Raw genomic sequence first — 21609 nt, forward strand, 5'->3', positions numbered from 1 at the left:
GATGCTGGGCTGTAAATGACCAGATTCAGGTTTGATGTTGGCAGAGTTTAATTTCTGGAACTTTGTGAGATGCCTGTGAAACATCCCCGCCGGGGGCACAGCCCCACACATCCCCGCTCCCCGCCGGGGGCTGTTACCTCCGGGTCCGCGCTGACGGCGGCGCTAGGACCGGGCGGGCGGCGGCGCATGCGCGGCGGCGCGGGCTGGCGGAGCGCTGCGGGCGGGGCAGCGGCGGGGCCGGGCCGGGCCGGACCTTGCCGGGACCGGACCTTCACCCGCGCCCGCCGCAGGGCATGGGTGCCACGGCTCCGTGCTGCGCCGCCGCGTCCCGGCTCCATGAGTCCTCGCCGGAGCAAGTGAGTGCGGGAGGAGTCCGGGCGGTAAGTGGCCGCTGTCCCACGGCCGCCCTGCCTCCCCCGGGCAGCGCGTCCATCCTGAGCCGAGCGGGAGCTGGCGTCCCTGGGCCGTGCCTCCGCTGCCGCAGCGCCGCTGGAATAGCCCGCGGCTTCTCCCTGCCCTTTCATTTATTATTTTTATGAGAACAGCTCGCCCTGGCTGTCTCCGGGCGGGGCGGCAGGGGAAGGGTGGCTGCCGGGGTCTCCGCGGGGCGCGGCCGGTCCGGGCTCGGCGCGGCTCCGCCGCCTCCACCTGCGCGCTGCTCCCTCTGCAAGGCGGACTCGCCCACCCCTCTCGCCCTCTTGCCCTGCAGGGCGCCGGCGGCCCGGCCTCGGGCGGGAGGATGTGGTGAGAGGATGGGGCTGTGTCCCGCGGGGAATCGCCATGGCCAGGGAGGACTCGGTGAAGTGCCTGCGCTGCCTGCTCTACGCCCTCAACCTGCTCTTCTGGGTGAGTGCGGCGCGGCGGGCCGGGTGCGGGCAGGTGCCGGCCGGAGGCCGGGGCGGGCACGGCCGCGGGCTGGCCGCGCTGGGCCCCGCAGGTGCTGCCCTGGTGCCCTTGGCCCCATGCCAGGCAGCTCCCGAAAGGGAGTACATTTTACTGGGGCAAAAAATGCCTTTGGAAACTGGTGGGAAGTGAAATTGAATTAGAGTTACTTGTGGGAATCGGTGTACCTGTAATATGTGAAGAAGGGAATATTCACGGGTGGCTTCCTGACTACGTGAGTTTCAGAGCATCCTATGACCTAAGATGAACTCCAAGCTCTTGCAGGTATTTGAATGGTCTGCCCAGAGTCTTTTTTTGTGCATTCACTGGACGGATCCTAAGTGGCAGGCAAGGCCTTTTGTTTTGAGGATTTCAGTCAAAGCTGTATTTATAGCAGCAGGTTTCTCACTCTCAACACAAGTGGGTGTGATCAGCTCTTGTTCCTTAAGCTCTTGGAGCTTTGAAGAAACAGCAGTATGGATATTTTCAGAGTCCTCACTCATTTGCAGCAAATGAAATCTCTTCCACCTGAATAGATGAGATTTGTGCATGGTAAGGGATGCAAATGGAATGACATCGCACACCTGAGGCTCGCACCTGGTTCATAAGGGCTGGCTCCTGAGGTGCTCTAGACTTGAATGATGCAGGGATGGGACTAAACTTAGTTTATATCTGTTTTTTTTTCTACCTGCATCCAGCTCTGGGATCCCCAACACAAAAAGGACATTGATCTGCTGGTGTGGGTCCTGAGGAGGGCCACCAAGATTGTTAGAGGGCTGGAGCAGCTCTTCTGCAAGGCAAGGCAGAGAGGACTGGGATTTTTCAGCCTGGAAGAGAGAAAGCTTTGAGGTGATCTGTCTGTGTCCTTCCAGTACCTGAAGGGAGCCTACAAGGAAGATGGAGAAGAGCTATTTACTAAAGCATATAGTGACAGGACAAGGGGGAATGGCTTCAGACTGAAAGAGAGTAGGTTTACATGACATAAAGGAAGAAATTCTTATTGTGGTACCAGTGAGTCACTGAAACAGGTTGCCTAGAGAAATTTTGTCTAGGCAAAAATTTCCCTGAAAGTGTTCAAGGTCTGAGTAACCTCTTCTAGTGAAAGGTGTCTCTGGCCATGGTAGGGGCTTTGGAATTGAGATGAAGTCCCATGATGACTGAAAAATCAGAATATGAATGAAAGAGAAACAGCATGTGGAGCAGAATGGTAGTTTTTGTGCAAAAAGGATTGCTTTGTTCAGGCTGGGGTCATGAAGCCTTTGAAGCCTGAATAAAACTGTGCAGGAGTCAGTGGTACCAGTCACTGTCTGGTAAGGTCTGACTCTCAAGCTCTTAGAAGAGAACATCTGAAGTAAGCTTCAAAGTGTGTCCTGTGTGCAGCTGTCCCAGTATGTGTGATGGGACTTCAGCATTTGTCACTGTCAGCTTGATGAGGATAGACTAGTACACATGAAGCTCCTTAGGATTACACAAATGGCTAGTCTGATCATTAATACTGCTGAGAAACTGAAGGTGCAGATGGTTGCTGCATAACACCACTGTCGGCATTCTTTGGTTGGTTGCGGTGCCTACGGAAGCAGAGGAGTGAGAAAACTTCTGTCAGTCACTCTGCTGCTGTCCTTGTAGATTCTCCATAGTATTGCTTGTAAATGTACAGCTGTATGCTCTGTTAGAAAAGAAACTTTTTTTACTGAGCTCAGCTGATGGACTGTGAGGTACCTGTGTGTGCATGAGAGGGAGGCAGGCAGGAAGTGTTGTTACAATGCTCTCTGTCGCTTTTGACCTAAAGTCTGCTGAGCTATAAATAATCCATAAGCAATCAGCTGAAAGGCCAAGGCTCTGTTATAGTGGTTCATCATGTTTTATAATGTTTTATAATGACAGTAAATATACTGCCTTTACTGCTCCAGAAAAACACTGGTTTTGTGGAATTGAGTGGATTGGTACTTCAGGACCTGCAACATGCAGAAAGCCTTTCTTCTTACAAGATAGTAATAAATTCATCATCAGTGCTCTAACTGTTCCGGGTTAAGTGACTGGTGCTGATGATACACCTCTGGAAGCTTTTTTCATGGTCAACTGAAGCATGCATCTGACTGCAGGATGTCTCTTTCATAGCAGTGGAAGTTGCAGTTTCAGGACATCCTAAGTCTTCTCTTTTTTTTTTTTTTTTTTTTTTTTTTTTTTTTTTTTTTGCTGTGTTTTTTTTGACAGTGCCCTGGACAAGGACTATCCTTCAGACTAAATCCTGCAGTTAACATTCGGTTTCATTCTTCTGCAATCCTCAGATATATATATATATAAATGGGTGTCACTTCTTAGCGACTGAGGGATCCAACTTGATTCTATGTTCTGTAACACTACTGTTTCCAGTATATTGAATTCTGGACAGCCTAATTAAAGAGAAGACCTACAAAAAGGCATGATTTGGTGTTTTGTGGTCAAGACTTAGTGCTTAGCTAAGCAGCCTTAGTGGTTCTTGAGGGAAGATGTGTTCCTACTGCTTCCTATTTTTCTATTCTTAGGGACAGTACTGTTTTTTGTTATATCTAGATAGTGTGTGTGTTGGGACTTGGAGAAATTTAGTTTTGATAGCTTTACAAATATATTTTTTGCGGTTTATGAGACATCAACGTTTATCCTTCTGGTCGGGGCTTTACTGGATTGGCAAGCTCCTGATGCTGTCCCAGCTCAGTAGCAGTCCTGGGTGTAACATGAGTATCCTCATTGATTTTGGGCACTGTATAATTTGTCCTCACAGAATCCCTCTTTGCCACACTTTGCAGTGCTGCCACTGTTCTGTATTTTCCTGTGGTTATTTTCCTAGTCAAACCACCTTTGCAAGCATTTATACTAGGCAGACCTTCAGTCAGAGAACATGGTCAGCCTGTAATCGTGGCACAGGCATATCACAGGAGATACTGGAGTGCAAGTATCCCCCGTGAGTTGTGCTAGAACAGGAACTGGCAAATGGTGCTGAATACAGGGAAAATTCAGCCTCCTGTCTCCTTACAGTAGTAGGGGATTAAGCAAAGCAATAATTTTGAGATGTAAAGGTTTGTTCTACTTTCCTTTGCAGCTTAGCCAGGTATGTTCTTTAAAAAAGTTATTAATAGTTGAAATAGATGAACTAGATAGTGATAGTAAATGCAACTAAAAGCAGCACAATAATTTTATTGATTTTCTCAAATTTTTGGAAGAAAAGCAAAGTGTAATGTGGCAGGAAGAGTGCATGAAAAAGTCTGTACGGACTTTTTGTCTTGAGAAAACTAAAAGCTTTTTTTTCCTGGTGAGCATGTGAGGCAGGAGCAGCTGCTGTTGTGTCTCTTGTAATTGAGGATGACTGTACTGTAGTGCTGTGGACAAATCAAGGTTGTAAGTTGCAGTTGACTGTGTCGCAGGTGGTAAGGATCTCTTATCTGATGATTAATAGTGTCAGTGGATGTTTGAGCCAAGACAGTGATGGTGCCACTTTTCTTTCACCTCGTGAGCTTTTTTTACCTAGGGGTACGCTGTTTCTGTTGAACAGTGTTTAAGATTTCCTTCAGCAGTACCATTTAATTTCACTTGTGTGATTGCAGCCAATAAATGCTTCTGGCAGGTAGTGGAAATTGTTTGCATCTATCTTGAGCTTGTGTTTGTGAATAAAGTAAAAAAAAAATCACGTAAAATGAAACTGGAGCATGTTTCGAGCTAAGTACTTTGTACACTTAAATCTAGTTTTGCCTATTTGTACTAATTGAGAACTCAGTGCAAGTGAACATGAGTGTTGTTCTAGGAAATAACTAAGTGTCCTAGTTTAGGGCAAATTTGGGGAAAACCCTCTGGAAGGAGCCCCCAGAAAACAAACCCCCACAGCCCCTCCCCACCCACCTGGTTCGGGAAAAAATTTTCTCTGAGAGAAGTGGAAAAGAACCTGTTTATTAAACGAACAAAGCACTCCCCAGCGCCAAAAAAATTAACAACACCAGATGACAGCAAAACTCTTTCGCCACTCTGAAGAGATGAACAAATCCAGAAGGTCTTTCCTGGGAGTGGTCGCCCGGGTCTGGACGCTGGGGATTGCTCTCCAGCACTGGGGATGGCTGCTGCAGATCACAAAATGCAGGATCTCGGTGTTCCTTGTGTCTCCCAGATCCCAGTCCGTAGCAGGCTGGATGGTGTTCAGGAAGAGGAAAGGAAAAAGCAACAGTCCAGGGAAAGAATTGGACTGCTTAGCTAAACTAACTAGGAAGCAAAGGCAAAAGCAGAAGCAAGCAAAGCAAGCAAGCCAGCCAGCACTAGTCTTTTCTAGACAGCGCACCATGGAGGGAGGTGAACCAGATGATAACAAGGCAAAACAAACCTTCACTTTCAGAGTCAGTTCTGAAAGCACAGAACATAATATCAAACATAAACAGAACACAATTGGAGATACAAACACCATAACGTCACCCTAAGACACTAAGGTTTGTTGGAAGCAGTGATATTTTATTTCCTGTTTCCTCCAGCTTCAAATGTATGTGTTGAATTTTGTAATTTTTTTGCTTTATTTTTCAAGTCTGTTGTGACATGAGAAAGAAATCTGTCTATCCTCCCTTCTGTGGAGCCAGATTCTGCATAGAGATTGTTTTTCCTGCATTTTGACTTCCACTCTTGTTGAACTTGGAATGAAAAGTTTGGGTCAATGTTTTAAGTTTAAGTGGCAAATAATACCCATTGAAATGAACACTGCCTGGCCAGGTACCTGTAGCACAGTAAATTGTGTTTTAGGCTAATATCCTCTGATTTTAGAGACTGCAGTTTAGACATGTGGAATTAAAATCTGCTTTTCTTAGCATTCTTTGTATAAAGAAAATAACTGTGGCTTCTGTGGGAATATGCTGTCTCTTTAAAGGAATGCTTTCAACAGGGGAAGCTATAGGAGTAGTTTTAAAGGACCTGAACTATTTTTAATTCTAATATTTGAGAAATCTCTTTTTGGTGTCTTTAGGCTGTAATATTTATACAATATTGTTACATTACTAGACTCTGTCCTAACAAAGTAGAGTTCAGCCATAAGTCAACTTTGTGTCTACCTCTATATATTTTATTCCAAGTATTTTTGTAGGTGATACGGCATACCCTGTGTGGCATATCAGCTGTGAATTTCTGGATGAGTTTCTGGAAAACTGTCCTGAAAAAGAGTGGCTTAATGTGCTAATGGAAAGGAAAAAAACAAACCCAAATGTTAGAAATTGCATTAATATGCTTTTTAATTCATAAATAAGTGAAACACAGACACTTTTTTGGTAATACTCACAATTAAGTCTGTGGAACTCATTGCATCAACATAGAGGATGAATTATAAACCTGTGCTGACAAGATTTGAGCCTATAGCTCAGGGGGAAGGAAAAATTTCATGCTATGTGCTTATACTGGTAAACTACAATCTGGAGCAAACTGGAAGGGTCCATCTGGCATGTAGGTACTTGTATATTTTTCCTTCTTTAAATTCATATCTCCTTTTGTAGAAGGTAACTATCCAATTATTCATGAATCTCCAGTACCCTGGGCCCAGTACGCTCCTGTACCCTGAAGATTCTCTGTCATCTTGAGTCTGTGCTAGGCTCTAGACAAGGTTCATAGGAATAATAACAATTTTTTAAATATCTTGTAGCTATTTCACAAGGTGTAGGGGACAGTTTAATTATGTGCATTTTTATAGGAATACGTGATTTAAATAAAAACGCAGGTTCATTTTAATCATGTGCTCATGGGTATTCATGTGTAAAATAGGAAAGTTAGGTATAAACCCACTAACAGCTAACGTGTAGTCCAGTGGATCATGGAAAACACATGCTCTTTTTAAGTATGTGTGTGTGTATACATATATATATGATGAGTTGTAAAATAATTTGCCTGCATCTCTGAGAGTGACTACTGTCTGTGAAGAAAAGAAAATTAGTAAAAAAAAAAAAATTAAGAGTATGTTGTGTATATGTGAAGGCATAACATTTTGATGGTGATATGTGGATTGTGATATGGATTGGGATACTTGAGCTGTGAGCATTGCTCTGGGTTGCCTGTGATGAGCAGCACATGTCTCTTCCTCCCCAAAGCCAAAGATGTCTTGATAGTGAGATGGTTACTTTTGAGGGAAAAGTGGCACAAGTCATATCCTAACAAGAAATGCAGTGCCAGTGTAGTCATAGAGAGGGTGGTTGAATATGCACTTCTTTATCATTCTTTGCTTTTAATGTACCCTTGTGCTGCACAGCCCAGAGGTTGACGTGGGTCTGACACACAGTAGAACTGTGCCTCAGATTTGTTTGCAAGCTTGGGCTCTTGCTCTTTCTACTGTGCTTCCTCTGGATGCCTTGAACAGCCACCTGCTGAAAAACTGGCTCATGTTCCCTGGGAGGGTGACCTCTTAGCAGCATGTAAGTGCTCCAGCAGTTGCCTTGCTGCAAACTGTGCGAGTTCCAGACTGTGCCAAATGTGGAGCAGGTTGCTAACTTACTGTTGCAGCTGTGCAAGCAAACCCAGATTCAAAGTGCAAATACGAACATGCTTCAGCTGTTTACTGATGTGGGAGGGGACCAAGGCATAACCTTGTAGGAAGCTTAGCTAAAACAAAATGTTGGAATATCTATAGAATAAAAGGTGTTTTTTTAGGAAATAGGGGATTTCCCTTTTTTCTAGGCATTTCTTCTTTCTCTAAACATTTAAGTGGTTTTGCCAGGTAATACAGAAAAACAAGGCCTCTTGTCCCCCCCCCTCCACCCTAATGTCCCTCTGTCCCAAAAAATGTAGCTGTCTGTTTATCCATGGATCTGAGTTTTCTGTGTTTGTTCAGTGATCTGAATATTGAACCTAATAGTGAAAAATCCTGTAAAAGCATTACAATGTGCTCATGACCTTAGAGTGAGGTATCCCCTCTGTCCCTTGGTAAGGGTAAGTCATAGCTCAGATTACCTGTATCAGTTTTAACAGAAAGAGTTTCACAAAGTTTGTTTGTTTGTTGTGGGCTTTTTTTGTTGTTTTTGTTTGTTTGTTTGTTTTTAACTAAAATTATGGGACATATTCTGATGAATGTTTTCATATCTTGGAAGTAATTTCGTTGTGGCCAGAAACCTTTTCATGTAAAGCAGGTTGCTCTGTAGGGCTGTTAGTCAGTGTTTCATTATGGATATCAGAGCATGGCCTGAAGATGTTTACCCCATCTGATTTTTGGTATGGAAAATACTTTTAATCTTTCCTCCAATTTAATATTTAGAAAATATTCTCAAATTTGAGGAAAAGTAAAATGAATGTGTTAGACTGTTCAAATTAAAAAAAATGAGAGTGTGAACACAGGTGTGGATATAGCAAGATCAATTAGACTTACTACCTTAAAGACAGAAATCCATGTTTGTTTATTAATCGGAAATACAGATTTATTTTCCAGTTTAGGCATGGCCTGAGAGACACTGGGAGTATAAATTTCAAAATAATGGCTTAAAAGATATATTTAATGAATTGCAGATGGTTTTAATGTTGATGTCTAATTTATGTAAGACAGTTACCAAGACAATTTAAACTCTGCTTGGAAATGATCACTCCTGATAGCTGAAGTTTTGTTGTTGGATATTTTAATTCAGTTGTCTGAGAAAACTTTAGTAACTTAAAAAAACTTTACATTAGAAATTAATTTGAAAATTCAATATATTATTGTGTGCATATTTCTCATATATAAAAATAGATTTTATTACCCAAGTTCAATCAGTGTGAAAATATATTTAAAATAGAGCATTACAGTAGGCATCATTGTGAACTCCTCAGTGTCATGTTGTTGGCTATACAACATACTGTGACAGTTCAGAATTAAACCCATAGTGACTTTTGCAGCCAGCTGCAACAAATAAACATATTTTACTGCATACTAGCATATCATATTTACAGCACCACAGACTGCCTGTCATCAGAGAAGCTTGAATGAGAACTTTTGGGGGAAATTATGTTACTGCTAATGTGAAAATTATCTTAGAAGTTTTGTCATAAACTTGTGTTCTTTCATCCGATTGCTTGATACAGATTTTAACTGTATTATACATATAAATCAGTTTCAAAGCAGTGATTGAAGTGGGGACTGCCAATTTTTTGGGGCCACTGTTTTATCATCTTTCCAATGAACCAACAATAGCTGTAATCAGGACCTTGCTCTTGCCCATGACTTCTTGAAAATCACTTGGCAGTGAATTGCAGTGATGTGCCTGCTGATACTTGCTGGTGGGTTTGGATGTACACCAAGGTTTTTGGGGAGGCTGCTGAGTGTCTGGACTCAATTGTACTGCTGGTTGATGGACTTCTTATGCTGCTGGCTGAAGATCTGCATGTGCTTTAGGTAGTGTGAAGTGGTGGATGCCTGGAGCTTGCTTGAGGTCATCTGGCACTTGAGGATGTTTAGTGCTTTTACAGGGCAGCACATCTGCACTTTGAGTCAGCAGGAGGCTGTGGAGGCCAGACACGTGTGTTGTGTTCTTGCTGTGATTCCCTTGTGGCTATGGAGCAGGTGTGCAAGTGGATTGGTGGATGGGAGCTAGTACTTGATAATTTTTTGTCACTAAAATAAACATCAGTCATTATGCAGAATAGTCTGGTGTTGCAGAGACATATTTATCAGTCAGGGTGTTGCTGCCCTGAGGCTCACTTCTGCTGATCAGAGGGGATGCAACTTTTCCCCCATCATTTCCTTCTGTTAGTGAAGAGATACCAAGCATTTTCTGGCTTATGTGCTGTGAAATACACCTTTTGTAATGAACTTACTTCTGAATTGCTATTTTGAGTTATCAGTTTGCTCTTTTACAGGCCTCTTTATTTCAAGTGGACCCTCTTGAGTATTTGCCTTCACTTTCTGCCCCATGCCTTTCTGCCACCCCAGCTGGACACTGTTAGTGACTTTCATGCCTGTGAATGAAGTGTGTCACAGCGCTCTGGCTTTCAGGTCATTCAGAGTAAGAATTTATGGACTTTCTTGAAAATACGGTGCCCAAAGGTTCCTCACTAGGAATTTGATTGGCAGGAGAATGTTGCACAGGTAATCTGTGTAACCTTGTTTAGCAGCAAGTTCAGGCAATATGCTTGCACTTTTTTTCAGAATCATGCTGACCTAGCTCTTGTGCATTTTAAGAGTTGCAGAAGTCAGTAACACCTGAAGCAGTTAATGGTGGTGAAAACATGCCAGGCACAGGGTAGGTCAGTGGTTGAGTGGTAGCCTGGCTTTCACAGGCTTTATAGGTGGAATGTTCTTGCATGTAATTTGCATCCGCAAGAAACAATAGTTATTCATACTAAAAGAGAATAGCCAGGAAGAACCTAAATGGCTAATGTTTCTGAATGATGCAAGAGGCCTTTTATGGAGAGTTTGTTCTTATGAACTGAAACAGTGTTCATGTAGTTACATTATTAGTGAAGGTTAATTTCCTAGGTTGAAGGAAGCAGTCCTTTTCTTCCAGTTGTTGTTCATAAATGAAGAGGGAGTCACATTTTCTGATGTGATCATTGAGCATTACTGTAGAAGTCACATGGCCATGTGTTGGCCTTAGCTTAGTGAGGTATCTGCCTAGATTTTCCATGGATTTTATGTGGGCAAAAATACATATCTGGGTAGAAAAAACTCAATTTAGGCAGACAGAACAGAAATGAAAGTTCTTGTCCTTCCTGATTTGCCTTTGCATGCAAGTGCTTTTCTTCTAGCAAACTGAATGATTCTCTTAGTAACAGGACTCTGCTCAGAAAGTCCTTTCTGTCCCCTATGGCTTTTACATGTTTGCTCTGTGATCTCCCTGTTATCTGTTAATAACCTGCATGCTTCAGTATGCAGACAAATTTTATCTCTGCTGAAAGAGCAGTTTAGCCTTCCTCGAAATCCACCACCTCTCACTGCTGTGTACAATATGTTGCCGCATGCTGTCGGCTGAAAGAAAATTGGTGCAGCCTGGGAGTGCCTAATGGACAGCAAGGAGCAGGCAGTCCACCAGTCTGGTGTGTGAGGAACAATATTATTTAGAAAGCGATCATTTTTCTAGTACTGCTTTCCTAGCAGGACCATCTGGCTTTTACTGCAATTTTCTGAGCAGTGTTTTGATGGACTTCTCACTTCCCAACACCGCTGTTGTAAAATGAAGTAACCAAATCGGGTTACATCTTAAATATCTTAAATATATCTTAAATATTTTACCAGAAACAGAGTGGATCTGTGAGCTAATGCTTTTTTGTGTGTATCAACAGGCCTTTCAGGGAGATGTGGAGTATTAAAAAGGTTTTGTATTGCCTTTTGAGAACAAGAAAGGCTGGCTGCTTGTAGTCTGCTTTACCTCTCTCCTGTTTTTGACTGCTTGTGTGGTATGTTTGCCTCGTGCTTTCTTAGGCAATAGGTGGGAGGAGTTTATTTAGGAGGAGATTCCTGTCATCTTGTTTTCCTTGTTCCTGCAGCTTCCTGCAAATAAGACAATAGAAAATGTTCTTTATATTACTATTTCACCAGCCAAAACAGATCTCACAGAGTATAAAGAACATGAGTGAATATAGTAGACATGTAGCATGCACTAGCTTCCAGGAGTATGCTTGCAGCATGTCAAGCACCCAGCTCCTGCTGGCAGCACTCAGAACCAGGGCAGTGCCTGTACTTTGTGCATCAGATCTGAAAAGCAGGAAGAGGCTCTGGGATAACTGCTGGGACTTCTGTGAAATCTTAAAGACAGAAGTAGTTTGCTGTGGGCATGCTGCAGGCTAAGGAGCCAGTAAGGACACAGAGTGACTTCTCTTGTTAGGTTTGAACCATTTAACTTGTTCTTCAAAACACCTTCAGGGAAATACTGAGGGCATGTGAAAAGGTGGATGTTGAGGACAACAGGTGTCCTGTCATACTCCCATCAGTTCATGAAAACAGTAGTATTCAGGAAAGTCAGCATGCTTAGGACTCCTTCCCTCAGCAAAACAGTGGTGCTTCTGAGGTCCTATGTCTTCTGTGGTTCAGCCTAGGTACCCCCATGAAAATGAGTGAGGAGTGCCTTGTCCTCTAGCAGTACCTCTGCTGCAGCACCTGCAGAGCTGGTGCTGTCACAGTGTGGCAGGTGAATGTGTTGTTCAGGATTGGCTTCTCAAGAAAATCAGAGGGCAGAGCTTCTCCTGTAAGTTCCAGGTGTGATGAAGTGTGGCATCAGGTGACAGAAATCCTTGTCTGCTGAGGTGGTGGCAATTCTAGGTGGGGAATTCTGGCTCAGTCTTGGGGATTTACTTGCTGTGGAAGCAGTTCTCATGAAAGTGTAGTGGCTTTATGCCTCTGAAGTGCGTGACATGTTAGATACCCAAATGCTTTATTAACCCAAAGTTAAATCTCCTCTCTTGAGTGTCAGTGTATCAGGACTGTTGTATCAGATTTTTCTTCTCTAGCTGTGTACCTGGGCATGGCTTCATGGTTTCATGCAGACTGATGTGTATCACTTGTGAGCCCTGAGGAGTCACTGATTGTAGCAGTGTAAGGCCTTCCTGCTGTTTCTATAGTATGTTGTGCAGTGGTAGGATAGGAGCTGGTAGTAGCATCACTAGGTGGAAAAGATTATTGTCACTGGCACCCTAATACTTGGGCAACAAACCAATTCTAAGGATACAGAAGTACAGTTTTGGGGACAGTATCTTCTTTAAACAAATGAATGCATGAAAGATGTTAGTGATGATTGATCCTCTGCTTAAATTATGAATGATCTTGTAATTTGTGTTAAACACATAAATAACTTAATGTTTTCTTTTTAGTTGATGTCCATCAGCATATTAGGTGTTTCTGCTTGGCTGAGAGACTACCTGAATAATGTTCTCACTTTAACTGCAGAAACAAGGTAAAGCTTCTGGTCTGTGTGGGTTACTGATTGGGGTAGATGTTGTTCATTTTGTGTGGTAAGCTTCTTAATTTGGATTTGTAGAACTGAGAATTTTTCAGTTAAACTAATCATTGTTGTATTGGAAGGAGCATTTTTTGCCACAGTTTTGGGCAGTTGAAATGAAAAATAGGAAAGGTAGGGTTTGAATCATGTGCCTTTCTCTTCTGACAGGGATCAATTTGTTGTCAATCTGTTGACAACATGAAATCAAATTATATTGCTATTTAGTTTTGAATAATTTATTCAGTCCATAGATTTAGAAATTCTATTAATTTTATTAGAGCAGTGCTTACAAGCCCTGGTGATAAAACAGTGCCCCATTGTGCTGCACACTGTGCTAGTGTAGGGCAGGAAGATTACCTTTACTCCAGAGAGGTTTTGGACAATGCAATTTTTGGTATCTGAATGCAGCATTTGACTTTAAAACCATGTTGAAGAGATTTTTGTGTAAATTGATGGGAAGAAAGCATCTGCTAATCGCCTTTTTATTCTTAATGGCTGTATTTTTTTTCTTTTGTATAATTTTTTGTGATTGTGCTTGTTTTGATTATTGTTCTGATTGGTTTTTAGGGTGGAGGAGGCTGTCATTTTGACTTACTTTCCTGTGGTCCACCCAGTTATGATTGCAGTCTGCTGTTTCCTCATCATAGTTGGAATGCTGGGATATTGTGGAACAGTGAAAAGAAATCTGTTGCTCCTTGTCTGGGTATGTTTCGTAACTTCTGTTTTGTTTCAGGAGTGTTAGAAAGGTTTTAATCTACAGGCACTAGATAAATAGTGATTATTTTTTATTACCCTGTTGAGTTATGGTATCGGTGTGGAATTGTAATTGCAAAGCACACAGTAGGAAACAATTTATTGCCTAGACTGCATTATGCTGTGACTGAAAGACAAGCAGTGTCTCAATTGCAGAAACTCACTTCATTTAGTAGAGGAGTTGCTGAAGGGAAAAATAACTCAAACTCTTCAATACTAATAATTATAGGGACGTGAGTCTGAGTACTCTGAAATGAACCTGTATGCTACTGTTTTGACTCCTAGCTGAGCAACAGCTACCTAACCTAGACTTTGCATTATTTCACTGCTGACTATGTGTGTAAAGTAACAGCATTTGTAGATGATGAAAGGTAATTCTGAGTATATTCAGAAGCTTTGTCTTCTCTTACATGGATGTGGAATTTTGCAGTTGCATTTGGTTCAAGCAAGTTTAAAAATAAGTTCCAAGTACCCATCTTTTCCCTTTATTTGGAGAGTATATAACTGAGCTGACAGCAGCTGAAATGCAGTAGTCTCTCCTGCACAAGGCTTTGTGTACAGTTTAACTGTGATGTGGCTTTGACTGTCAAGAGAGCCAAACACCATGTTCTTCATCTGGAAGTCAGTGAATTTGAGGACAATTAATGAAACAGTCAACCAAAAAAAATGCCACTCCAGCAAAAGCCCATGGAGTTCACACAAATTTTAAAGGTTTAGAGTTAAAATTTTTAGACTGTTGGCAGTACTGAAATCCAAGAGATCCAAGAGTGTCATGTACCTGTATGCTTCTTGAAAGTGTAGCTGTAGCGCTTTGCAGAATTGGACTCTTTTATTTAACATGAGGATAAGCAAGATTCCAAGCACTCTGTAAGTCAAAGAGAGCAGGAGCAATGAGGTTTATCAGACTTGACTACTGTTGTTGCAGTAGGAGAAATCGGACTGCTAGAATCCTTCAGCTCTTGGGAATATGCAGGGTCCCATACAAGTAGGGTTGGGCTTCTGCTGTTTTTTCACTACACTGTGTGTTGGATTCTAACAGAGTGCATTCAGTTGAATTTTTCTTATGAATCTGTACAGATTGAAGTATGTGACACCTCAGCCTCAGATTTTGCACAAAATGACTCTAAAACGCTGTAAGAAATTGGCTGAGCTTTATGGGACCTTTGCTTTTCTGTAACAGAAGTAGTCTAACTGCAGAATAAACAGTTGCAAAACTGTACTGAGGTCTTGTATTAAAATATCCTTTTTTTTTTTTTTAATTTGAGAGGGTTGGAGAAAGCTTTATTTGATATTTCCAGCTGAATATCTGCAACAGAAGTGTTCCTCAGTTGCAAGAGGTAGTGCTGTTTCTTCTTTTGGATATTTTGTTCAGCCTATACACAGTGTGAAGATTGTTCTTTCAAAACTATATTGCTGGGGAAAACTCTCACTTAAATCTGAGCATGTGAGAGTAACAGAATAGTCACTGCTTTTTTTATTTCTAGATCTTAACATAGCAATGTTGAAATCAATGGAGACAAGTTCTAAGACAATTACTTAGTTGTGGGCATGTGTGTAAGAGTAATGGATTAATGTAATTATTTCTCTAGTAATCTTTCTTACATCTCTTGAAAGGGCTTTGTGCATATTTTTGTTTCATCAAAATAGTGAAAGTATTAAAATATGCTAATCTTACTAACCTTAGGGTTTTTTGTAAGGGTATGAGATTACTTTCATAATGTGTTCTTTATTTTATAGTGGCAGTAGTTTGTAATACTAATTAAATTAATTAAATGGTAAAATAACTATGTTATGTTGATCGTTGCCACATAGTATGTGGGGAAAGAAAAAGCTATTTTCAGTATAAGTTTTGAAAAAACCCACCTTACTACTTCAAGAGATAATGAAGTTAAAACTAGTTTTGACCTTCAGTTTATTTGCACTGCAAGTGAAAAGAAGAAATAATTTATAGCCTTTAGTACTATCTGGAAATAAATAATTTGAAGTGTGTTTAGGCAATCAAGTTAAACTAAATCAAAACAAGACACTTCTATTATTTTATGCTGCAATATTTCATTTTTAGGAGCTTGAGATTTGCTCTTGCTAAAAAAACCTGATAAGCAAAACTAAGTTGTATCTTCCTAAATATGTCATTGTCTTTGATTGATTGTTAAATGAATGCAGTTATGTTATACTATACAGAAGTACACCGACATAAGTCAATGCTTCATTCATCAGACTAATCAGAAAACTGAGGGATCAACAAAATGAGCTTTTGTTCAACCAGATGAACTAAAAGAAAAGAACCTTCATGTAAAACATTAACAACCTCTTCAATCATGCTTTTAGTCTTCTTTTTGAAGTACATGAAAGCCATAATGATGGCATGCACAGATAATTGGATACAAGTCTTCAGGTTCCTGGCAGCATGCTCATTGCGAGTGCTGATGTTAATTGAAATGGATTTTTGGAAAATGTAGTAAATTGTAAAGACAATAAAATAAACATAGTGTTAAGTTTTAATACATTTGAATACATAATCATTTTCATTTGTTCTTGAAATTTTGTCTTGGAGTTAAATGCTTGAAATCTTTCCATCTTCACATGGGGGCATAAGTATAAGTCACACTCACGTTTGCTCAGCTTAATAGTAGGAAAATGTAAAACCTTGTCTTCTAAGGTGCATGCTCTGGACTTTTTGTAGAACCAGCATTTTAAAGCTATGATAATTTCATTTTAATTACTTCAGAAATATGTCCTGAAGGGTAGTTTGTCTGAAGAGTCCATTTGTACCTTGAGTTTCTATATTTTTTTGTGTGTGATTGACCAACATTCTCATGTAGAAGTAGCTGTGATGCCAGCCTAAAGTGGAAGATCTGAGCTCTTCGAAGTCACTGACTTGGATGCATGAAAAGTGCAAGGATGGGAGAGTCCCAGTTTTATGATGGTACAGTTCTTCCAAAAAGATTGGTTGTGGATTTGAAAAAGAATACTTTGCATCTCCTCTTCTGAGGCTCTGTTTTGGATTGTTTTCAAAGTTTGTTGTGCGCATCGCCTAACTGAAAAAACCCAAACCCTAACAAAGTGCATACATTCTCTAAGAGTAGGAACCTAAGGATGTGGGTAGGTTGTTTTGGTTTTGTTTCTTATTTGTAAATTTTTTGGGGGGTTTGTTTGTTTTTGTTGTTCTAGGGGACTTGTTTATTTGTTTGTTGTTGTTGTTTGGGGTTTGTTTTTTTTTTTTAGTTTTTTTTGTTTTATTAAAATAACAAAAGTAAGCTCTGGTGCTTAGCAAGGAGAGCTTAATGAAAATCCTACTGGAAAATAATTCCTGGCTGAAATTTTCATTGTAAGTTCTTGTATTTTTAACCATGACTTTTCTGTAACTGCAGCATTCCAACAGCACAGAATTCAAATTTGTCTGTGTATGTTTTCACAAAGGGGAAAACTATTAGAAATATTTGATGGTCAACAGGGCAAATCCTGTTACTGATTTTTATCACATAGTTGACAGAGTAATAAATATTCCTCAGAGCTAAATATTGTTAGACCCTGTTGGTGTGTGGTTAAACAGCTTATTAATTCAGTTCTGGTGGAACCTGGTTATAAATTGGACCCTGGTAGACTAAGCTGTATATTAAGTTGAAACATAACCAGACAAACCATCATTAAACTTGTGGTTTCTGTGAAGTCTATCTAAAGAATGCTGAGATACTGTTGACCGTATCACCTTCTGTGGCAAATTCTTCTATACACATACACCCATTTCAGTCCATGTGGATGCAGAGGTGACAGGGTTGATTAAATTTGAACATCTGCTATTTTGCAAGATACCAGTAATTGCTAGTGTTTTCTTCCTAGAAGGCATTCTTACTCTGTGTGAAATGTTAGCTGCTCTACAGTAGTGCAGCATCAGCTATTCTGTAGTACTTATGACAGGAATTAATATGAGACTTTAGTGCTAAAAAAATTTTGTTGTCTGTTTTTGTGTTTTCCCTTTTTGTGGCAGCATGTATTTCTGCAGTAATACATAGTATAGGTTATTTTCTTTGTAGTAAGAGAGGATATTCATTTCTATCTGTGTGGATGGTTAGCACAGTTACAGCTGCTCCAATACGTTGTACTAACATTTGGCACTGGAATTGTTATTTACCAACCAGAAGTATTTCTAAATTATTTAGATACCAAGCATTGAAGGGAAGAAACAACTAACAAACATACTTGGTGTAAACCCGTGCAGTTTAATATTAAGCTGGACAGACTGAGTTTGTATTTTATGGCTTTTATCAATAGCCCATTTACCAATGTAATATGAGTGGGAGGAAGACAAAGAGTCACAAGACGGGTTGGCCTTCCTTGTTTGAAAGACTGTTTAAATGTGTTTATAACACTGTAGTTCATGTCTGATGAGAAAACAGTACTCTGCTAAACCTCAGTTTTAGATAGCCTAAGGGGCTGGACATTAAGCTTGCATTTTGAAGTGCTGCATGCTTGATCTTCCACTGGTAAGAGAAAATACACTAAAAGTTCACCAATTTTTATTATACCCCAGTATATGAGCAACTTTCTCAAAAAAGAAGAGTATTTTTTTCTTTCTATGTTTCTAGATTTGAATTTAAAGGTAAACTGCTGGAGATGATGCCTGTACTAATTACTATACATCTTTTTGCCTTGAAATGGAGAGAATGGGTCTTTGCTATTTAGATTAGGATTTTTAAGGTTCAGACAAGTTGTTTGATTTTGAGATGGATTTTGGTGATGCCACAGTGTCACCACAGAGCTAAGCCAGGCTTTGCAGGAAAATGTGGACTCTGTAGGTCTCCCATTTTTGTGGAGCGAAGTACCTTGGTCCTGGGGTTCAATGCCAGTTTCTCTGTCTTCCTGTGTAAAAGCATGGTGTATTTTGTTGACCTTGTCTTCCCTGACATAAATAAACCCTTGCTGTGTGTGTCCTTAAAAGACTTTCAAACGCAAGTGCTTTGAAACAGTTCCTAATTTCCTTAAGTGGGAGAGGGAGCCTACAGAGGAGACATGAGTTGCTTGGCTCTGTGGGTATGGGGAGTTGTGCAGCGATGAAGGTGCTGCCTGCAGAACACATCAAGCAAGAGCAGCTGTGTATTTGAGCAGCATGGGGAAGCATGACAGGAATTGAACTGGTCGGAGTGTCCAAGTCTTCTTGCAAGTACTTGACTTAAATCCAAATGTTTGCTCTGATCATGCTGATGATCTGCTACTTTCATCCTGGCACTGAGCAGCTGCCTTGAATGCTCAGCAGTGTTGCAGAGGCAATGCAGCACTATTTGGTGCCGTTACCCAGCAGCTCCAAGTAGCAAGAACTGTCTGGCCTCTTGAGGGCAGTTCAGGGAAATGCATTTGACTTAGGACAGCAAAGTTGGATAGTGCCATTAGGAGGCCATGAATTTTAATTATTTTCTGTATATTTCTTCATTGGTGAAGAGACCTTTGCTCTTGCTTTAGAAAAGAGGCACAGTGCTGAAAGGTACTACCTTTGACAGTAGTAATTTCAGTGTTTTCTGCATGTCACATGGTGTCTGGACTCCTGTGCCATGCTTTCTACTGCATGCTGTATTTCTAGGCTCACCTGATGGGAGGTCACTACTTTGTTTCTGGGGACTTAAATCTTGAGTGTTCATTTGGCTGGGTGTCACTGTGTTTGGCCTCATGATCTTTTTGGAGCAAACCTTGTAGCTCTTTTCTTCCTTGTTCCTGTTTTCCCTCATTGCCACTTGTTACACTGTTAATACTGCTTCTTCCCTCCAAGTTCTTGAGTCATCCATACCCAGGGCAGTAGAGGAGAATGAAACGTCACCAGAACTGAAAAAGGCTCTGGAATAATGCTCCAAGGTCAAAAGAGGAGGGAAGATAGTAACAAAAGGGTTGGTGAAGTGATGGATGTGGGTACCACAAAACTATAGGAAAGACAGGGACTGATATGATTGTAGGTTCAAGGCATTGGGGTTGTTGAAGGGTAGAGAGTTGTGAGTAACACCAAGATGGGAATGAGGGCTGCTGTATCTTGACTGAGAAAAGATGAGGAGCTGCTGAGATAATATATGGTCTTGCTGCCATAGTGTGGGGCTTTTTTCCCCTCTGTCCTTTCCAGCTCTTGTTTTCTCATTGCTTGTTGGCCCAGGTTTTTTTCTCTGCTGAAATGAACAAGAAATAGGAGAAGTTCATAAGAGCAAGTAAGGAGTATATGAATCCACAGAGCCTAGCCAAATCTCTGTGTCTTGTCTGAGACACCACCCTGCCTCACGGTGGGGTATGCCTTGTTGCTGTTGTTCAGCTGAATTCTTGGTGCCACAAACTGAGTACGGAGTGGATGTCCTGTCAGGTAAATTAATCTTTTTCTTGGTAAAACATACCATTTTGACTGTTTAACCACAAAGGCACTTTGCTGTGTCCATGGGGGCTGGTTTTATATCAGAAGATGGTTTTATACAATAAGAGCATTTCTTCACTCAAAATGTTGATTGTTTGAAGTGTCTTGGGGCATGTTGAAGGAGAGTCATTGTGTATCAGCACCAAATGGGTCTATTTTACAAGAAAAAGGGCTTTCTTGGCTAAGGAAACATTTTTATGGTGTGTAATTTCCTTGGTAGAAAATAAAGAGCAAGGTAGACAAATAATAAAGGTAGACAAATGAAGGAAGCTGTATTTTGAAAAATCTCTGCAAAATAGGAAACTTTTGGTTTTTATATATCTTACGAAATGGGAGAAGAAAAAGGGGAAAGGGAATATGACAAGCCATAAGAAAATCACGGTCTAATGTCTATCTTCACCTGTGTCCTGTTTAGTATTTTACCTTGCAATAACCCTTATTTTGGGAAGTTCACTGACTTGAGGTAATTGAACCCTTAGCAAATAAATCCTAATAATTGTTTGGAGTGTGTTTGCTTATTTCAAAATAATACCAGTTTACATATATAAGCAAGGGTAACCATTAAAGTTAAAATTTACAACAGGTGAAGAATATCCTACAGAAGAATCTAGGTTGTGAACAAAAATCTAATCATTCATAAATGATTTTATTTTTTAAAAAACAAATGGCATAGTGAAAAGAACTTGGATACATGGCTTTAAAAACTAGAATGTTCATTGCCATAAAAAATTAATTTAAAAATTATTTATAAAATTTTACAAAAAAGAGGTGGACTTTGCAAAGATCACAGACTTTAAGACATTTTGATAAAATTTTGTGATCTGGGAAACCAAATCTAAGATAATAGAGATGCATGATCCTTTTTCTGTTGAATGTATTTATTTTGAAGAACTGGGTGACATTCCATAGCTTATGTTGCAAGGTGATGGTTTCTGCTCATTTCCCTGTTGACTTTTGGCTGTGTTTTCAAACAAATAAACCAAATTTAAAATCAAAATGATTAGTGGACTGTTAATTCCTACAGGGCAGGGCTCAGGGTGCAGGGGAGGGAGGCAGGGGAAAATTTGTCCTGCTGAAGTGGATAAACAGGATGTCAGTTTTCCATGCAGCTTGTCTGACTCCGTTTAATGAGTGTTTGTTCCATTTTTAAAAAATCTTGCTGGATTAATCATTAAAATAACCTTGTTAGTTTGTAAACTGATAAAATAATAGGAATCATAGCTTCTTAGTTATCAAAGGAGGAAGGACTTGTTACGTTTTACACAGAATAGTTCTGGTTCCTGTTGTTGATGCAGTGGTGATGGTCATCTGAGGTTTCCCAGGGGGCAGAGAGATGTTTGGATGGTTTGCATCTCAGAAGATCAAGGCTGATACTCTCAGGCTGTTAGCCTTTGGGAAATGCTATGCATAGCTCTTAAAATCTGCTGGCATTTGCTTTACATACCATATGTTCTGATCTTTTAAAGATTATGGTAGGGTTTCATTCTGCAGCTGCCCTCTTGGAATTTCCTTCAGCCCTTGCCCTTCCAGAGCTTTCTTCACCTCTAATGCCACATGGAACATGTTGCTCAAGAAAGCAGTGTGAGACAGCAAGTCTGAGGAGAATAGAGTTGTTGATCAGCTACTCTTTCTTTGCTCTGGCATAAGGGCTGGGTTTTTTCTCAAGTCTGAGGGGAAAAAAAAAAAGGTTTTATGTCTTCTGGGAGAAAA

At 40.7% G+C, this 21609-nt stretch overlaps 1 protein-coding gene across 2 annotated transcripts in view; it reads left to right on the forward strand.

Annotated features, from left to right (window-relative positions):
- The first annotated feature begins 216 nt into the window (after positions 1-216).
- The window catches only part of TSPAN12 (tetraspanin 12), a 41538-nt gene continuing 20145 nt past the window's right edge, over positions 217-21609 (forward strand). The window contains exons 1-4 of one of the 2 annotated variants that reach the window (XM_030257185.4): positions 217-356; positions 710-846; positions 12637-12719; positions 13332-13467. In XM_030257185.4, coding sequence (XP_030113045.1) covers positions 781-846; positions 12637-12719; positions 13332-13467 — 285 coding nt within the window. In that variant the 5' untranslated portion in view covers positions 217-356; positions 710-780. Of the gene's footprint in view, positions 381-709; positions 847-12636; positions 12720-13331; positions 13468-21609 lie in introns of both variants that reach the window. The other variant, XM_030257178.4, reaches the window with a different exon arrangement.

The sequence above is a fragment of the Taeniopygia guttata genome, chromosome 1A, assembly GCF_048771995.1.
Source record: "Taeniopygia guttata chromosome 1A, bTaeGut7.mat, whole genome shotgun sequence".
NCBI classification, from domain to species: domain Eukaryota; kingdom Metazoa; phylum Chordata; class Aves; order Passeriformes; family Estrildidae; genus Taeniopygia; species Taeniopygia guttata.